The 19,203-nt window shown below is 44.3% G+C and overlaps 2 protein-coding genes across 4 annotated transcripts; one reads left to right on the forward strand and one right to left on the reverse strand.

Annotated features, from left to right (window-relative positions):
• Window positions 1-371: 371 nt before the first annotated feature.
• Window positions 372-6,430, reverse strand: ctsd (cathepsin D). Its single transcript, NM_001309828.1, is given in 9 exon segments — window positions 372-533; window positions 953-1,051; window positions 1,361-1,505; window positions 2,141-2,263; window positions 2,438-2,637; window positions 2,762-2,880; window positions 3,382-3,505; window positions 4,937-5,093; window positions 6,369-6,430. Coding segments are annotated over 9 exon segments (1,191 nt in total).
• An 802-nt stretch (window positions 6,431-7,232) lies between these two features.
• On the forward strand, window positions 7,233-18,453 carry rfwd3 (ring finger and WD repeat domain 3). 3 transcript variants are annotated; one of them, XM_031564288.2, is made up of 14 exons: window positions 7,233-7,440; window positions 8,152-8,476; window positions 9,992-10,240; window positions 10,271-10,488; window positions 10,641-10,702; window positions 12,062-12,274; window positions 12,465-12,556; window positions 12,758-12,872; window positions 12,993-13,191; window positions 14,311-14,461; window positions 14,746-14,922; window positions 15,284-15,498; window positions 15,965-16,161; window positions 18,173-18,453. In XM_031564288.2, exons 2-14 carry the CDS (start codon window positions 8,187-8,189, stop codon window positions 18,314-18,316), a joined length of 2,322 nt encoding a protein of 773 aa, XP_031420148.1. In that variant the 5' UTR covers window positions 7,233-7,440; window positions 8,152-8,186; the 3' UTR covers window positions 18,317-18,453. The 3 variants fall into 3 exon arrangements, with proteins under 3 accessions (XP_031420148.1, XP_031420147.1, XP_012680500.2); XM_031564287.2 differs by having other exon boundaries at window positions 7,234-7,440; window positions 9,992-10,488; window positions 18,173-18,452; XM_012825046.3 differs by lacking the exons at window positions 7,233-7,440; window positions 8,152-8,476 and adding an exon at window positions 9,293-9,398 and having other exon boundaries at window positions 9,992-10,488; window positions 18,173-18,450.
• The last annotated feature ends 750 nt before the right edge of the window (window positions 18,454-19,203 follow it).

The raw sequence follows: 19,203 nt of genomic DNA on the forward strand, positions 1-19,203 counted from the left end.
CTCTTGAAGTCCTTTCCAAAAAAAAAATCAACAACAGTTTTAAAAATCATGATCCTTTCCCATTTAGCATGAATAAGAAAAGACATAAAACAAAACTAAAACCCATAGTGTTGATGCCAGTTAGCACAGGCCCTGAATACGTTCTCAAAAATGCTTCATTTTCTGTCTTGACACATTAAAATTCCACAAGCTATATTTGCCTTAAAATTGATTTTAAAACAATTTGTAAGCTAGGTTAAGATCAGTGCAAATAGACAACAATATAGTAATGCTACTCCCCACTCCCACCATGACAAGTTTTCACTGAGATTCGTACCGCCCTTCACACCTCACTACCCGTTGATTGACATGCGGCCTACGTCAAAATGGACTTAGGTGGACTTGGCAAAGCCCACTCTATTGCTCTCGCGGTCAAACACAGTGTAGTACTGGCCAATGAATACATCTCCCAGAATCCACAGGGGCCCAGCAGGAGGAGGGATCTCCAGGCCCATGAATCCGCTCAGGCAGATGGTCTTCCCGCCTTGGCTCTCCTGCGTGCACAAGAACAAAAGCATGAGTTCCACAGCTACATGGGAGTGCACGCTTCCAGTGCCACACGTGACAGATGAACACGCTGAAGTAGCACACAGCGACGGCAACCTTCTTGGTGGTTGCATCAGCCAGAAAATGCCCAGAAATAATCTATTCCACAGTCAACCGCTATCTTGATGAGGGATTAAGCTCCACTCGCTGCTCTTTGTTCACGTTACACCCTACACACTGACTAGAGAACAGGTCACATGCTGACATCTAGTGGACAAAAGCGCCCATGGCAACAGACTGGTCATACACACATGCACTCACATGCCTGCCACATGTCCTTTGTAAAAGACTAGCAGGGAACAAACCCGGACATGGCAGGAAAAAAAACAAGAACATACACAAAAAGGGAAGTCAAGGCAGGACCAACCTTAAGGACGTACTGCTCTCCAGTGAGCGAGTATGTCTTTCCACCCACGTTGAACGAGATGGTGGGGAGAGTGGGCACTTTCTTGCAGTCGATCATGTACTGTGAAAACAAAGAGTAAAAACTGCTCAGACTTGGGCAGTCATCCGTGTTCCTAAAACAGATCATTCCTCTTGCAACTGGTACAATACCTCAAGAGGTGGGGAAAAATAAATAAATAAATAAAAGGCTTTCGTTCTCAACTTTGCACCTGGGCATAACTATAAGGACGTTTCTGAGGTTACTCTAACTTGTGTGGGTTAGGTCGAGATAAACATTAATGAATTCATTAAGCGGGTTGAGGATAGAGGATGTATGATTTGTTTTTTCAGTGCATGAAATGTACTTGGATTAACATGAGCAAGTGTGTACCTCTCCCTGGATGAGAGGGATGGCTCCGATGGCCTTCTGCAGGGCCTTGACCTCAGCTGGGGGGCCGGTGATGAGGGAGGTACCCGTGTCCACAATGGCCTCACATCCATCCTTACACAAGGTCAGCTGGCTGCCAATGCTCATTCTGGATTCATCAACAAGGACAAAAATCAAACACAGGTCTCATATCGACACCATTTGATAGAAAGAGACTTGGGGAACAGTAATGGGCTATTCCAAGGGCCCCTGTGTGAGATCTATTGTGTCGGACCGACGAATAAGAACAACCTTTTGGAGCAGTGAATGTAGGTGAGGTTTCAAGCACCTTTGTGACTGAAGCGCAACACTAGGGTATTGCCACTGGAAAAGAGGCCAGGCTGTGCGATCAGAGAATGTTTCAATGTTAATGCGCCTGGCCCTGTAAATGTCAGCCAAGAGCTCTGTGTCCTTGGAAGGGGGATTCCAGGCCTGGACACTGCCCCGTGTTTGGAAAGGGCACTTCACCTTTGTGGACAGAGCACAGTGCTGGGAACAAACCCTGACCCAAAGTCTCAGGTCTTCTTAGCACTGGGGTGGATTGGATTGGATTTCTGAAAGGGCTGCTAAGGGCGTCTACCTCATTACTGGGTAAGCTTTTACTGGCTAAGAGGGAAGCTAAAGTTTGTTGGTTGTTGTGGCTGAAAAACAATCATCTGAAATGCCAAACCCTGGGATTACATTTCCCAAAACCTCAAGACAAATCTTGCGTGACTAGAAGCTTCTAGAAGTTTCTGTGCTCACCCATCCATGTGAATCTGCCAGTAGGCCTGGCGGGTGACGGGCACGTAGTTGAAGTCTCCAGTGTAGTACTTTGGGTCGGTTCCCCCGAGGAGCAGCTCACCACCTGGTTCAGTGTCGGGATTCCTGAGAAGAGGCAAGATGGTGAGAAAACACTGAACAGGGCTGCAGTTAGGCAAGTCAATCCAATCCAAAAGAAGTCATTGTATTATTAAAACAAAGTAAGCAACACTGACCACTGCAACTTTTATATGTATTCCCTTGCACACATATATAGCCATGTGTAGAACCTTCACACACCTGTTGAGGTAGAAGGAGAAGACATTCTGCTCCACCTTCTTCTGGCTCATCATCATATCAAACACAGGTGGTACTCCATCCACGGAGATTCTTGGGTATGCCATGCCCAGGATGCCATCGAACTTGGCAGCAATGAAGGCCACCCCAGGCTGCTTGATTGCTTCTCCAAACAACTGCTTCTCTACAACTATGTCTCCAATCTGACAATAGAGCAAGAGGGAGATGCAGAAAGAAAATCAGACCTTCGAAACGCTACTCCTTTAAAAAAAAAAAGCTCCTTTGTTTGCCAAAATGTGACCATGACCAGAGCATTTAAATGCCTACCGTGCAGCTGTCCTGACTCAAATAGCCAGAAAGGCTCCCAGACCCATACTGGATTGCAAACTCCGTGCCATTCTTCACATATGTGCTGGACTTGGCTCCGTTGTACTTATGATGAAGCACTGCAAAAGAAGACCTTTACCCTCAATATTTCCTCTAATCCACCAATTTACAGGGACTGTTATAGTTGTTAATACAGTTTGTTACATCTAAAATAAGGAACTACTTCAGCAATTGAAAAGAAAATACAAATCAGTCTTTATCAGCATTTATTGACTGTTTCATCGTTCCACAAGCAAATCCTCAAACGCAAGTTTTTCTCCTCACTGGCATATTTCGGGGAGCAGATGGTGATCCCCCGACTAGGGATTAAGCCCATGCCTGGACAAACACTTCACCCTGTAGATGCCACTCAATGAACTTGGCCAGACTACATAAACTCGCCCTGACCTTTGTACAGGGAATTAATCCCAAACATGATATTATGCATTGAGAAGGATTTCATAAACAACCCAGAAACGTTTCTGAACATCACCGATCCTTGCGGTTACTATAAATAATATTAATAATAACAGAAGTCACAAAGTACAAGACCTTTGACCAAACAGAGCAGAAACACTTACAGCAGGCGATGTCTGTGAAAGAGCAGTGGATGGATGGCACCCAGAGGTTGGAGGACCCGGTGTCAAAAACCACTGTGAACTTCTGGACAGGAGTGCCCAGTCCAATCTCCCCATAGTATTGAGCCTGTGGACAGACACATTTAAACACATTACATCACACTGCTGTCTTACAGCACTGCAAGTGTAGTCTTAAAATCATTACGTCACTTTGCATTTAGTACTTTGAGTACTAAACGAATGTAAGTAAATAAACAATAATCTGCTTTACTTGCTGTTGAAAGAGAAAAACATCACACAGCAGTTGGCCTTACTAATGAAAATACGGAGACCGATGTGTGCAAGTATTAAATGAATCTATGGTTCCACTTTAGTACACACCCCAGTGAGTCAGCATATTCTTGTCTACCCCAGTGACTCAGCATATTCTCGTCCCCCTGATAGAAGGTTAGCAACAAACTAACTGGTGTCTTTTGGCAGTATAGCTGGCAATGACACACTTTGAAAGCTTTCTTCAATTTTTGCAGGGTATTCCAGCCCGGTATACAGAACTACATAGGGCATATCCTGGATGGCTAGTGGGAAAGACACAGGTGTTTATCTGTCCTTCACATGACCATATGCCATACAAATTCATTTGAAGATGGTACCAAAACTAGTTGCTTTCAAAACCATACCTCCAAAAGTGTCCAATTGTTGCATAGTGTTACTTTAAGCTCAAGTTTGGCTGTCAAATGACAACTAAATATTCAAAGACATCCAAAAATGTATAATCAAATACAGCATATGTTCAGCAAATCATTTTCCCCTTCTGTCCCCATTTTCACTAGGAACGGGCTCAAGGCTGATGACAGACAAAGAAGAAAGGGACTATGTTTAAAAAAAAAATTTAAAATTATTTCAGTGACTGAGACTAAAGCCACTCCAGAGATGAAGCTGACACTTAGACAACCTCAGCACTAACGGTCATTGCTAAAGAGTCACAACGAAAATCACATTGTAGAAAGTAGTGTGACCACACTTAAGCTGATGTGGACATCCAAAACCTCATGACAATGCCTCTTTCAACATCTTAGTCATGCACTTCACATGACTTAAAAGAGTGCAACTAAACAATATGATTTCTTCTGATACATTGACAGGGCAACTTTCTCTACCGCAATACACCAAATGACTAATGTCTGAATGGTCAGGCCCACGGGATATGACTGGGGGAAGAGTTTGATCAAAAGCTACAGCCCTTCAACTAAGCAATGCTGCTGCATCGCAAAGGAAACCACATCAGTCACCCAGACCATGTGATTTCCTTAAAGAGTCAAGATCTGACAATTATAGGCAACATCCTGGTTGCCTCATCTCTGTTCCAGCACACAAATACAACAAATAGGGCAAGCGCTGAGCACCTGTTAAACATTACTAGGCCAAACCTGCTTTCCCACCAGCCATTCTCACAGTGACCATGAGATTAGCGAGCACAGTGCAACACAACAAACAACAAGGCACTGGCATCTAATCAAGACAGATCTACTTAAAGAGTTTAAGGGGTAGGGGCCCTCACATCCATGTAGTTCTTGAGAGTCTCTGGTGTGGGAGCATTGCTGGAGGGGAAGCCCTGGTTGTGTTGGAGGGAGTTTGTTCCAGCCAGCAGCTGCTCCACGTTAAGCCCCGAGTCAGAGAGGGTGCGTCTTATGGAGCGGAACTTCTTCAATGGAATCCTGTGGACATAGACAGCATTCATTGATGATGAGGGTCTAAGCTATTATTTCAATTGTCATAATTAAAAACTGTGTGCTTTAACTAGCCCAGATGAGGATATGCCAATGGTAAAATACCAAAGATAAAATAGCTAAGAAACTGCTTGTCTTCCCTATTTTTTAGGTAGTAATGAAGGTTTCGGCTGGGCATTGCATTTTACCCCAAAGATATGACAAATGGGTAGCATGTAGTTTCGAAGAGTTCAGAAAATATTTCGCAGATTTTAAATTAAATATGACATGAGTGAATCATAATCAGAAAAAAAATAGCAGAGGCAGACATTGCATGTTCTAAAACCACACACCGCTATGACTACCATATGCGATTTGTCTGATGTTTAAACAGAGCCCGTCTAGAAATGCTCTGGTTTAAACTGCATAAACAGGTCGAGGCGTGTCAAGAAGTAGAAGTAGGTCAAGGTGGTACAGCGTGGCGCTTAACTTAATGTGTGATCTATTTTGTTGATAACCAACTACTTCATCTTTTCTAGGCTGTACAACCTAGACACAGTCGTAGAATAATTAAATCACAGTTGACCTTATCCAAACAAACGATTCAGTGTCTGCATTAAGTGTCATGACCGCGTCGGAGGTGTGGTGTGAAATACATTAGTGGAAGCACTATGTAACTAATTCGATAAATTATGTTATGATAAATGCCATTCAGACATTTGATTTATTTATTTGTTTGTTGTTGTTGTTGCTGCTGTAGTAGTAGTGTTACGCAGTGGCTGACGCTATTCTGAAATTACAGCACTATAGTAGATACAATACTTGATACATTGCACTGATAGGCTTTGGTACTGTTTTTAAGACTAGCGGCGTTGTCCCTTAAGTAGATTGTGTTATCGACTTATTATCACGATTTAAATAACATGCTAGGGCAATGTGTCACATCATTCATGAGCTAACATTAGTTGGGGTAGGGAGCTGGCCTGAAACGTTACCGCGCGAACAATCCTTATCAAGAATACTAAAACAGAAAAGCAGATGCTGCTAGCTATACAATTTCATTTGGACATCGACCATGCTCGCTCTTCAGTTATTGTGATTACAGCCCAGAATGTGTATTAGTGTGCTAAATTGACTATGACATCAGCTAGCAGGCTAGCCATCCCACGTTAATGCTGCCTTTAAACGCCAAAGAGTAACAAGCAAGCGAAGTGGCATGCTACAAAAGTCAGTTCGTTAACTAACATTAGTAATTTCCGAGGCCATTTAAACGTTCTTTCTTACCGCACGATCGCATCGGAGGTCCATGCAAAAACTGCAAACAAAAAGAGATACAGGAACTTCATTATGCTGCCTTCTATGCGAAGCAGACTATGTACGTTTCTGAACTGTGACTAGTGCAGTCGAAGATTACTAATAAAAGCTCTTCGGTCAGGTGATGAGAGTGACTCACGTGTCATGTGACTACCTTTTCAGGAAGCGTTCAAGACTATCAAGGGAATGTTTTTTGTAATCAAAATCTTTATTTATTTTCCCCAATTAGTAAGACTGTAAATATAATTAATCCTGTAAATCAGATGTAGTGTATATTAAGTGGGATAGCTACTTTAAAAATGCATGAGCAAACATTAGCAAGTGAAATGTAAAATTGTCTTAATTGGCACTGAATTCATTCACAGACCTGGATTCCCATACCAAAAATAGATAAAATAAACTTACTCAAAACGTATTTGTTGTATTTCGACATAAAAAACAAACGTGTCAAATGGAGGGTAGATCACAAGGAGCTTTAGCATCCTGGTCCTGCCCATTTTGATACACCGCTGTAGCCTATGGACATGGCCTATACATATATATGTGTGTGTGTGTGTGTGTGTGTGTGTGTGTGTGTGTGTGTGTGTGTGTGTGCACGTGCATCGGGTGTGAGTGTGCTTGTGCATGAATGGTGTGTGTAGCCTATGTAGACCTTCCACCATAGTGACTGTCAAGTTGACAACATAGTCACAAACTGCGCTACACTACTACACTAATCTCTCTTCAAAAACAAGGGATTGCCTTTTGGACGATTGCACGCCGTGCCTAAAGGCGGCGCAGATGGGTCAATAGTAGGAGTCCACATCTTACAGAAAGTACAACATTTTCTCAAGAAGAAAGAATACACTGGCGGGGAGATTCGATCCGCTTGTTGTGCTAATGTTAGCTAACGAAATTGATTGCCTTGGTAGATCATTTCTAAATAGGTGTACAAGGCTTTTTTTCTCTCCTTGTGAAGTACTGGTGAGTTTTTGGTAATGATTGACCATTCCTATCATGTAACGTTAGGATTTATTTGCAGATCCGTCGTTAGTTGGTACAGGTAAGTGCACAGCTTTCTAATATTTTAAGTCAGTATCGTTATCCTAGCTGCCTAAATTGACCCAACCAGTAGCGTCAAACAATTTAACTTTTTGTAACGCCGCTGCTGAATTAAATGAGACCAGGCACAGAGTTATGTTTTGTGTTTTAGGTGTTACTTATTTGCCTGGTTCGGCCAGTGTGTTAGAGAAGTATTAAATAAGATAGCGGCTTAACCGACAGTCACAGCATAACATGTTGTCTGACTTGATCGCAAGTTAGCTAACGTGACTAGCCAGTCACCGACCAGGTTAAATGCGGTTCTACATAAGCCACACATCCACAATTGCATTCAAAGATATTCATGTACCATTTCTTGACATGCCCCTCACATAATGTACCGCAGTGCTGAGCTAGGCTGTGTAGTTCGAAAACAGTTAACACTAGCTTACACTTCAGCCTCCTAAAGTAACTGCTGTCCGTGTACATTGATGCCGACATCACACAATTATCATCCACTGTCAAGATATTTTCTTGAGACACTTTAAAACGCTAAAACTTAACATTGTTTCTAGGAGAAGAAAGACATTGGGGGATAGAGGTTAAGTGACCCCTTCTTACGCAGGTTGACATTGGCCTAATCCTACTCTCTCCTTGCCTGGAGAATGTAATGCTCATTTGTCACCACAGAAATGGATTTTTGTCTAACATTTGTCGTAATTACTTTTCTCAGGTTTTATCTGTTTCTTAATCGTCTTCATATTTAATATGGATGAGGCGATGGATGTCGACATCCATTTGGGAGGATATGTCAACGCATCTGCAAGTTGGTATTCCCAACGGGCACTGGGCACAACCCAGGGGTTTCATTCTCCAGTTATCATCGAGGATTCCGGGAGTAGCACGGAGGTGGAGGAGGAAGAGGAAGAACCCAGAGACCGGACCGCTCCATTGTCTACAGCAGCAAGTCAGTTACCAGGTAGCTGGCTTCTTAACCGCAGAGGTGAAGCCGGGCCCCAGAGGCCTACCCTAACGCTTAGGCGGAGACGCATGGCTAGGTGAGTATTGTGGTGAGAATGAGCACTAGGCCGTCCTGGAATTAGGATGGCATTGCATATTTAATGACAATCAAATAAGTATCTCTGTGTGCGCTATATATTGCAAAACTGTCAGTCGAAATTCCTTCTGTGGATGGCAATATCTTGTAAATGTACATTCAAATTGGCTTATTGTAGCCAAAAGGGGGCAAACTATCAGCTAGTACACAGAGCATTCGGCTACTTACATCATCAGCAACCCCTACATATTTGGTGCTATCAGTCATACCACCATCCAGTCATCTGGTTAAGTTGGAGTGTAATTCCTGCATGGCATTTGGGATATTCATGTTTGGTCTTGAATTGACCCTTGTCATGTGGGCAGCATCAATCCTGCCAACCTGTGCATAGTTCCACAATTTGACCAGTCTTGCCAAAGTTCTGTATGCAGATCAGCCCCCTTGACACCACTATATCAGCATCTCCAGAAGGTTGTTTGGGAAAATATGTTGTCTTAGGACATTTAGGGTAGAATGTTTCCTCATGGTGGATAAGGAGAGCGGGAGGGAATTGATTTACTTATCCTTTCCAAACAAACATGTTGTGGCATGTTATTCTCCTACATTTTGCTCTCTGTCGCCCCATCGTATTTACCACTCTAGCATTCTTGTGAGAAGGTGAATTCCCTCCCTTCTCACCGTGGCAAAAAAAGGGATGTTTCCCCTTTTTAACTAGATTAGACTGTGACTCCCCCACCACAATGGTTTGGTCCAGGCTTCCCCACGACAGTGGTAGGCTCCAAAGGGAACTCATTTGACTAATTAAGCCAAAGTGGCTGTGCCCTATTTAAAGGGTGCCTCATTTTCATGAGGAGAGACTTTTTGAGAGAGGCACTGGGAGAGAGAACTATGGAGAGCCGTGAAGGTTTGACACACCTGCTGATGTGAGGTTAAGTGTAAATCTGTGTCTAGCTGTGTGGACACTGTCTCTTTGTGCCTTGGGTTATGCCTTGTGCTTTGTTTATTGTGCTTGTTTCCTTTGCTCTGTTTATTGTACCTAGTTTGGGGCCTAGCTTGGGCCTAGAAGGTGCCGGTATTTGGGCCTAAATCGGCCAAGCAGGTGCCCGGGATGCAGGTTACTGTGGGTACTGTTTGTATTTATGATATGTTTGTTTTGTGGGCACACGTGTTGGGGAGGATATAGAGCCCCCCCTTGTAAATAAATATATTTTTGTATGGAAACTCTACCATCTCCTTCCCCATCTTCACCTAGTCCAGTCGCCACATCCCTGAATAACGTGGGGTGACCGCCCGGTCCCTCACAATTCTGCTATCCTATAAACGTCTCATTGACATAACCCTTCCAGTTGGGTGCTTTCCATCATTGGTTAAATGTTGATTGCCCTCTAAGACGTCTGAATAAATGCTCTTTTTGCCTTTCTTGGTATATTGATTACAAAACTTGTTTTCTGTCGCTATTTTTGAAAACAATTGTTTTACTTTTCTCCACCTCTCCTTCTCCTCTGTCACACCCCAGGCGTCTGCTGTCTAACCCTCAGTTAGCGCCCTCCCACAGGGGTCCACTGGATACCCTCCTGCGGGCCCCTGCAGCCAGTGACCCCGGACAGCACCCAGAAACCACAGAGGAAGTCAGTGATTCTGAGGAGGAGCAACAGGAGGGGGCAGCCGCCACAGCAGCACCAGGGCCTCCCCCTGAGCAGCACAGGCACCCTCTGGTTCCCCCTGAGCAGCACAGGCACCCTCTGGTTCCCCCTGAGCACCACAGGCCCCCTCTGGTTCCCCCTGAGCACCACAGGCACAGTCGGCTGTCTAACACTCAGTTAGCGCTCTCCCACAGGAGTCAACTGGATACCCTCCTGCGGCAGGGCATCCTCTGGGACCCTCTGGCCCCCCCTGAGCACCACAGGCACCCTCCGGTTCCCCCTGGGCCCCAGGCAGACCCTGGGGCGCTGCAAAGCTCCAGCCACAGCTCTGCAACCCAGTCAGCCACACTGCAGGGAGTGACCCTCTCTGGTAGGTCATTTGTGGTGATGACACAATGAGGACCTAACAGCCACAAGATGTTTTGATCTGTGGTCAGTTTATGTGAAGTTTGTTGTTATTCCAATGCCTGTGTGTTTGATGGTCATTGAGGAGTGTGGGATGTGCTTGTGTCTTGCATGCAGAGCCAGTTGCTGAAGCTCCAGCGGACCCACTGGAGGCTACAGCTCAACAAATGGCAGCAGAGGTAAAACAGTCTTTGTCTTTCACATTTGGACTACAAGTCCCATTATCACAAATCTCTTACATCTTCATATTTGCTTGTGAATATGAGTGGTGGATTTTCCTTGACATGGTTGTGAAAGAGTATGCTGTTCCTTGGCAAATTCCTTGATGAAAACGCCAAAGTCGGTTCTTTGGTTCAAGTTTGCTTGTTCAGAGAAAGAGACTTGTGGAAGACGAAAGCTTAGCGAAAGAATACGTTTATTCCGACGCTTAGCATAGTAACCCTCAGACAGCAGGGTCACCAGGAAAGCTTTCTACAATCTTACAGGAATACGTAGGTTATAAAGAGTAGAATTCTCATAGCACAATGGCATAATCCAATTATCCACAGGTATCCGTCTGGAGGAAATGTTGGGGTGTGGGCTACTTGGGACCTTTTGGCAAGGGGGGGTTTAATTAAGTATGTGGGGGTTAGCTGCTGTATGTATGTGTTTGATGTCTTAGGGGGAGTTTGAGGTGGTATGTGTGTCTGGGGATCAAGGTGTGATTGTAGGGGCCTGAGGGGAGAAGTCAAGCAGAGGGGTCCAGTTGAAATGCTAATATGTCTGTCTCCAACCATCTGGTGTGGCTGAAGCTAACAGCGTGGGGGATTTATTAATATGTCTGATATGTGAAATACACCAAAATCTAACAGTTGTTACATTGGGGAAAAAGTGTCTGCTAGTCAAATACATTTAAATATTGCTGGAACATAGGCAAGGCAAGACAACTTTATTTATGTAGCCCATTTCATGCACATGTGCAACTCGATGTGCATGTGCAACGTACAAAGGCAGTTCTGGAGAAGTACATCATCAAATTTGCCAATAAGAACATCCATCCTGTCCTTGCTGTGCAAACAGTGACCCAACACAACCCCATGGTGGCATGATTGCATTTGTTACCCCCTTTTATTAGTCCCTTAGCACCTTTATCAGCCCCTCCTCTAGTGAACAAAAGGTCACCTTTTTATGTTGTGAATGTGTGAACAGAAACAATTTGTTGCAATTTAGCCTTTTGGCCAGTAAATAGTCCCATTTGGTATTTGTTTATTTCTTCATGACTGAGTTCAGGCTGTGTTGTTCATTAAATTCTACATGTGTCAACATTTACAAATGGAAGGGATTTTGCAGTCCTTACGTCTGATCATTGTTAAAGTTGTATAAATCTACCCAACATATCCAGCAACAGAAGCAGATTTCAAATGACTGTAGTTTTTAGTGACTGGTTTCCCCAGAATTGACTATGCTTTAAAAGCAGTCAGATATCTCTGTAATACACGGGCTGTAGAGAATGCTGTGTTAGTTGGGAGATGTACTGATATAGGTACACGGATCTTCAGTGTGTTCCAGCCCCTGCTTTGCCTCCTGCTGCCCTGCCGTGTCCCCCAGCTGAGCCCAAAGATGAGGAGGGGGAGGGGGAGTCCTGCCCCATCTGTTTTGAGCCCTGGACCACGTCTGGCGATCACCGCCTTGCTGCCTTGCGCTGCGGCCACCTGTTTGGCTACACCTGCATTGACCGCTGGCTGCGGGGGGAGGGGTCCAAATGCCCACAGGTCAGCAGTCTGACAGGGCTGACACTCACATCCCAGCCCAACGTCTATTGTACACACGCACACACACACACACACACACACACACATTCATTCATTCATTCATACATTCATTCATAGATACCTTCAATCACACAGGTCAGAAGCTACCTTGCAACCTAGGTCTGATATTTGTGAACCCATGTCTCCGCAGTGCAACAAAAAATCCAAGCGAACCGATATAGTGCTGCTTTATGCCCGGAAAATCCGAGCTGTAGATAACACGGAACAGGAAACACTAAAGAGGTACAAACATCTCTACTCTCGTCTCTCAGAATTTTAACTATCATGTCCAGGAGACTGTTTCTTGGCATTCGTTCATTGTGTGTGTGTGTGTGTGTGTGTGTGTGTGTGTGTGTGTGTGTGTGTGTGTGTGTGTGTGTGTGTGTGTGTGTGTGTGTGTGTGTGTGTGTGTGTGTGTGTGTGTGTGTGTGTCTGTCTACTTAGATCTCTGGAACAGGAGCACGCTCTGCGCAGGAAGGCTGAGCTGGAGTGTGCCCAGTGTCGGTTGAATCTGCAGGTGTCCAATGAGGAGTGCAGTAAACTGCGTAAAGAGTTGCAGGCATGCTTAATTCATCACTCCTGTTCCCTCACTCTATTCCTCTTCTATAATACCCACAGATTCACGGCTTGAAGAACTGACTAAATAATGGCTTTTGGATTCTCTCCTCTACTCCTCCAGAATCTGAGGAAAATGAAAGCTCAGTTTGGCCTTAGCTCCAGTCAGTCTCAGAGCTCGTCTTTGCACTCCAATGGCCACTACGTCTATTCCACGGGAGTGATGGTGTCCCAGGCGGGCGGCTGCAGGGTGATGGCATTCTGCGAGCCCCTCGGCTGCGTGCTGGCCTCCCAGCCCTCTGCCCACTCCTCACTGGTTCCCGGTGAGACTCCCTACTACGCCCTCTGTATACTCTTGTGTAGTATCAGCTTATCTGTGGAAATCACTTATAGATTTATGATGATGATGATTGTAACTTGATAATGAAAGAGTGTGCTGTTCTTGGCGACTTCCTTGATGAAAACGCCAAAGTCGGTTCTTTGGTTCAAGTTAGCTTGTTCAGAGTAAGAGACTTGTGGAAGACGGCTTAGCGAAAGAATACGTATAATAAGTCAGGATTAGTTAGATATTAAAGTAACATTATGCCACCATTTTACCTTAAAATAACAGCTTCAAAATCATTTTGGTGGTACACTGACTTGTAATACAGTGAATGGGTTCTGTTCTACTACCACTGCACGCCTGGTGTGCCTGATATTGCACTAGGTAACTTTGGGGTACTTTTATGTAATGCTTTATGGCACCACCTTATACAAAAACAACTAGACCCATGCGCTATCTGTAAGAGGAAGTTAGTGCAGTATTCATCTGTATGGATATCATGGCAGAGGCGACGAAGAAGCTGAGGAAAACGTTGGAGGATAGGAAGAGAAAAATAGAGACTAGCCAAGCAAGAGTCTCGGACTGGATTTTACTCGTTGGCTTACGTTTAGTTTAGACTTATTTTCAGTTCTTACACTAGCGTCACGTGATTAATGAGTTATTGATGTTAATGTACTAAATTAGGCAAGACCAAGAGTGATTTTCATTCATCAATAATTTTCTTCTTTGCTGTATGTGCTGAGACCAGCCCTGAGTACTCGAGTCTTTCTGGAAATGATTCCTCGATTAAAAAAAAAATTATCACAGTCATATTGTATTATGTACTCGTACAACCCCTAGTGCTCAGTATGAAAATGATATTAATGATGGTTGTCCAAGAACCTTTCTGGCCCACATTTCTATTTCCTACAACAGCTCGTAGATCTTCTACAAGTGTAGAAACTCACACGTGGACATTGGACACCACCCGCTGAGCAGTTCAGCTTAAACTCCATTCAGCCAGAAGAGAACCGCCTATGATCGCCTGAATACTTAGTTTGCATCTGTTGGACTAGATGGTATCTTCCCTGTAGCATGACCTGACTACATGCTTTAGTGCTCATTGTGTCTCTTGCTGCAGGCTTCGGGGTGAAGAAGATCAGCACAGCCACCATGAAGGCCTGCCAGTACATCCCTATGCACATCAAGCCCATCCGCGGCCTGGCCTTCAGCCGCCAGCAGGACAGCCTGCTGCTCTCCGGCTCTCTGGACAACACCCTCAAGCTCACCAGGTCAGACCAGCAGACCCCACCACGGCCCTTTAACGCGGGACTAGGTGGTTCGGGTGCATAGGCTCAAGGCTTGGTATGGTAATGTGCAAATGGGCCTGCAGAGTTATGCAGGTTTTGTAAATTTGTAGTTTATGTGAATTGGCACTTTCTAATTTTTATCCTAGAAATAGAGAATAGGTGTTGCTAGTTAGTACAATACACAATGCTAGGGCCCAAAGGGGTGCAAATGAGGACTTCAAATGATTGATGGCTGGTATTGAAATTCTGTATTCATTTTACTGTAGCTTGTTGACGAACACGGTGGTCCAGACCTACAACACTGGCGTGCCTGTGTGGAGCTGCTGCTGGTGCCATGACAACCACAACTATGTGTACGCAGGCCTCACTAACGGCTCGGTGCGGGTGTACGACATGCGGGACACCAGCACACACGTGCATGAGCTGCTCCCGCTTGGTACCAGGTCAGGGTCACAGCATCTTTAAACCCCCACATGTGCACTGAAGCAATGTCACACAATTGCAAATGAAACTATGATTTGTAAATAAAACATTTTAAGTGAAATCAATAATAAGTGAAATAAACAGTCAATACATCACAAGCAGCAAGATTAGTTTAATGGTGCTTTTCCAGATTCTGCTGAATAATTTTCTATAATAAATTATTTCATACCAACCTTATCAATTGACCATGAATCATAAGTTGTGTTCATGGCCATATATATTGATACTTTTAGCTCAAAAGAATGATTTACTTTATTCCACACCTGCACCCCCGGGATGCTCAGACCGACCATGTTCTCCCCTGACCTCTCCTCTCCTCAGGTGCCCGGTGGCGTCTCTGACGTACCTACCTCGCGCCGCCTCCAGTGCGTTCCCAATGGGCGGCCTGCTGGCGGGCTCCCTAGCGGGCGGCTGCTTCTGGGAGCTGCAGGAGGGCACCGCTCACCAGCCCCATGCGCTGCCTCTGGAGGCGGGGAGCTGCACAGACATCCAGCTGGAGCCCACGAGTCGCCACTGCCTGGTAACATACAGGCCGGGTGAGTGGATGGCCAGATGGGTCTCTCTTCCACCTGCACCTGCTTACTCACTTCATATATGGTCCTTCTGACTCTAATGCAGTGCAGTATGCTCTGTCATTAGATGTGAGTTTGCAGTGTCAGACTGTGTTTGTAAACTGGACAGCATAGTGTTATAATTATGCTTTTATTTTAGACCCAGTAGTGTCCATTTTCTGCTTCTCAGATATGACATCAGATAGGACATTTTTACCTGATTTTGTTGTGCAGTTCATTCAGACCAGACTGAAGTGCTGGGCTTTCAGTAGAATCTTGATTGTCCACGTCTTCAGCTTTCCCACACTGTTAAGTCAGACCAAGACAGACGCAGAAAAAATGGTTGAAGATTGACCAGCGTTATACATTACAATAGAGGTCATGCATTTTATTCTTGTAATGGTAAATCAAAATGTCTTGTTGCTGAGCGCTGTCTATTTCTCGGCTGTAGGGCGCTCTAACCCGTCTCTGCGCTGTGTCCTGATGGAGATGAACCGCACGGCTGAGGCATGCTCCTGTTCGCCAGTGCAGACCTTCACCGCTGGAGGCTCCTCCAAGATGCTCACCAAGAACTCCATCTTCAAAAACCCAACCAAAGACAACTCAATGCTGGTGTGCGCGGGGGATGAAGCCTCTCAATCGACCATGGTTGGACACTTTTATTTAATTTGTTTTATTATTACTATTTTTTTTTTTTTTTTTAAGCCATCACATAGGTCTACACCTTCTCATTGCTCAGTAGTGTTTTTGTAGGGTTATATGGAGCTGGAACACTAACAATTAATTTATTCTCTCAGCTTCTCACGCTCCATGTTAAGCAATGCTCCTGTTGTGACGTGTAATTAAAACCTCAGACTACACAGGACAAAGATACCACTTCATTTTGAAACACAGTTTTTTGGGAGGAGAAATCAAGAAGTACAGTGGGGCAAAAAAGTATTTAGTCAGCCACCAATTGTGCAAGTTCTCCCACTTAAAAAGATGAGAGAGGCCTGTCATTTTCATCATAGGTATACCTCAACTATGAGAGACAAAATGAGAAAAAAAATCTAGAAAATCACATTGTAGGATTTTTAATGAATTAATTGGTAAATTCCTCGGTAAAATAAGTATTTGGTCACCTACAAACAAGCAAGATTTCTGGCTCTCACAGACCTGTAACTTCTTCTTTAAGAGGCTCCTCTGTCCTCCACTCGTTAGCTGTATTAATGGCACCTGTTTGAACTCGTTATCAGTATAAAAGACACCTGTCCACAACCACAAACAGTCACACTCCAAACTCCACTATGGCCAAGACTAAAGAGCTGTCAAAGGACACCAGAAACAAAATTGTAGACCTGCACCAGGCTGGGAAGACTGAATCTGCAATAGGTAAGCAGCTTGGTGTGAAGAAGTCAACTGTGGGAGCAATTATTAGAAAATGGAAGACATACAAGACCACTGATAGTCTCCCTCGATCTGGGGCTCCACGCAAGATCTCACCCCGTGGGGTCAAAATGATCACAAGAACGGTGAAAAAAAATCCCAGAACCACACGGGGGGAACTAGTGAATGACCTGCAGAGAGCTGGGACCAAAGTAACAAAGGCTACCATCAGTAACACACTACGCCGCCAGGGACTCAAATCCTGCAGTGCCAGACGTGTCCCCCTGCTTAAGCCAGTACATGTCCAGGCCCGTCTGAAGTTTGCTAGACAGCATTTGGATGATCCAGAAGAGGATTGGGAGAATGTCATATGGTCAGATGAAACCAAAATAGAACTTTTTGGTAAAAACTCAACTCGTCGTGTTTGGAGGAGAAAGAATGCCGAGTTGCATCCAAAGAACATCATACCTACTGTGAAGCATGGGGGTGGAAACATCATGCTTTGGGGCTGTTTTTCTGCAAGGGGACCAGGACGACTGATTCGTGTAAAGGAAAGAATGAATGGGGCCATGTATCATGAGATTTTGAGTGAAAACCTCCTTCCATCAGCAAGGGCATTGAAGATGAAACATGGCTGGGTCTTTCAGCATGACGATGATCCCAAACACACCGCCCGGGCAACGAAGGAGTGGCTTCGTAAGAAGCATTTCAAGGTCCTGGAGTGGCCTAGCCAGTCTCCAGATCTCAACCACATAGAAAATCTGTGGAGGGAGTTGAAAGTCCATGTTGCCCAGCGACAGCCCCAAAACATCACTGCTCTAGAGGAGATCTGCATGGAGGAATGGGCCAAAATACCAGCAACAGTGTGTGAAAAGCTTGTTAAGACTTACAGAAAACGTTTGACCTCTGTCATTGCCAACAAAGGGTATATAACAAAGTATTGAGATGAACTTTTGTTATTGACCAAATACTTATTTTCCATCATAATTTGCAAATAAATTCTTTAAAAATCATTTCTCATTTTGTCTCTCATAGTTGAGGTATACCTATGATGAAAATTACAGGCCTCTGTCATCTTTTTAAGTGGGAGAACTTGCACAATTGGTGGCTGACTAAATACTTTTTTGCCCCACTGTACATTTCAGTGTGTCTAGATCACATATTGCCTTTCACTCAACAGGGTATCATGCCATGGTTTTAAACACATGATAAGGAGTACCTACCCATGTGTGATGGTTGATATCATGCCTGTAGCAGCAGGACTCAGTCTTTTTTTTTTTCTTCCCCTCTGCAGGTGTGGGATGCTGGCAGTGGGGCTCTGCTGCAGAAACTCCCCTCTGACCTCCCAGTCCTGGACATCTGCCCTTTCCAGGTGAACCAGGGTCACTACCTCGCTTCACTGACAGAGAAGATGGTCAAGATCTACAAGTGGGAATGAGATGATGTGGTAGCAGCAGAAGGGCTCAGGTGTTGTAGTTTATGGGATCATGCATTATTTTATATGCACAACTGTGCCATATTTTCTAGAGCTTTTATATTGTTGATTTAATACCAAATAAAAATGTGTTTGTATATATGTAAATGTTTTTGTTTTTGAAAATAAATGTTTTGTATAATGTTATGGCTCTTTTGAATGAGGACATGAAGACAAACCAGAAACAGTTCAAAACCTTACAATATCAGTCAGCAAAGACTGGGCATTCAAAGCCAGTCTATTCGAAGTCAGCCCTAAAGCTGAGGTGGCGGCCACACAAACTATCAGGAAGCATGGAGGTGGGAGTGTCTAAAAAGCTCAACACATTTAGATGTCTATATTCTGCCTCTTTTTCCTCTCTAAGATGACTTAATCGTCGTGTTCTGGCAGATGTACACCACTGTCCTTTGCATTTGTTGTTTGTAGACAGAAGTTATGAGGCATCAAAGAGGAACAAATGTTAAATTTGTCCAAGATCACGCAGTCCTAAAGTTGGTTTTTATTTTGTGTGGGATGATGGGCAATTTAAACACAATCCACTGCCATTGCATCATCCAAATTATCCCTGTGACCTGGATAAACAGGCCAATAGAAAGTGAAAGATTCAGATATCTTCTCCCCTTTCACAACTGGAACACGAGCCCCGTCTTGAATCTCTGTTACATGCAACCCACTTATTAGTTTGCCGAGTGACGTATCATTGGTTGTATAACCTGTGTGAGAAGTTATGGAGATGAGCAGTGACATTTTATATGCAGAGGTGATATGGAGATGAGCAACGACATTTTATATGCAGAGAGATCAATGACCATCACTGCTGTGCTGTGTGCTCACTGATAACAGGCCTGTAC

Source organism: Clupea harengus, chromosome 3 (assembly GCF_900700415.2).
Source record: "Clupea harengus chromosome 3, Ch_v2.0.2, whole genome shotgun sequence".
Taxonomy (NCBI): Eukaryota; Metazoa; Chordata; class Actinopteri; order Clupeiformes; family Clupeidae; genus Clupea; species Clupea harengus.

What these genes read in the sequence shown, in the direction of transcription:
- rfwd3 (XM_031564287.2), top strand. Translation starts at nt 8,187, where the DNA reads ATGGATGAGGCGATGGATGTCGACATCCATTTGGGAGGATATGTCAAC. An exon ending in CTCAACAAATGGCAGCAGAG is followed by an intron (nt 10,703 to 12,061) that starts GTAAAACAGTCT and finishes ACGGATCTTCAG; the next exon opens with TGTGTTCCAGCCCCTGCTTT. An exon ending in CCTGGTAACATACAGGCCGG is followed by an intron (nt 15,499 to 15,964) that starts GTGAGTGGATGG and finishes TCTCGGCTGTAG; the next exon opens with GGCGCTCTAACCCGTCTCTG.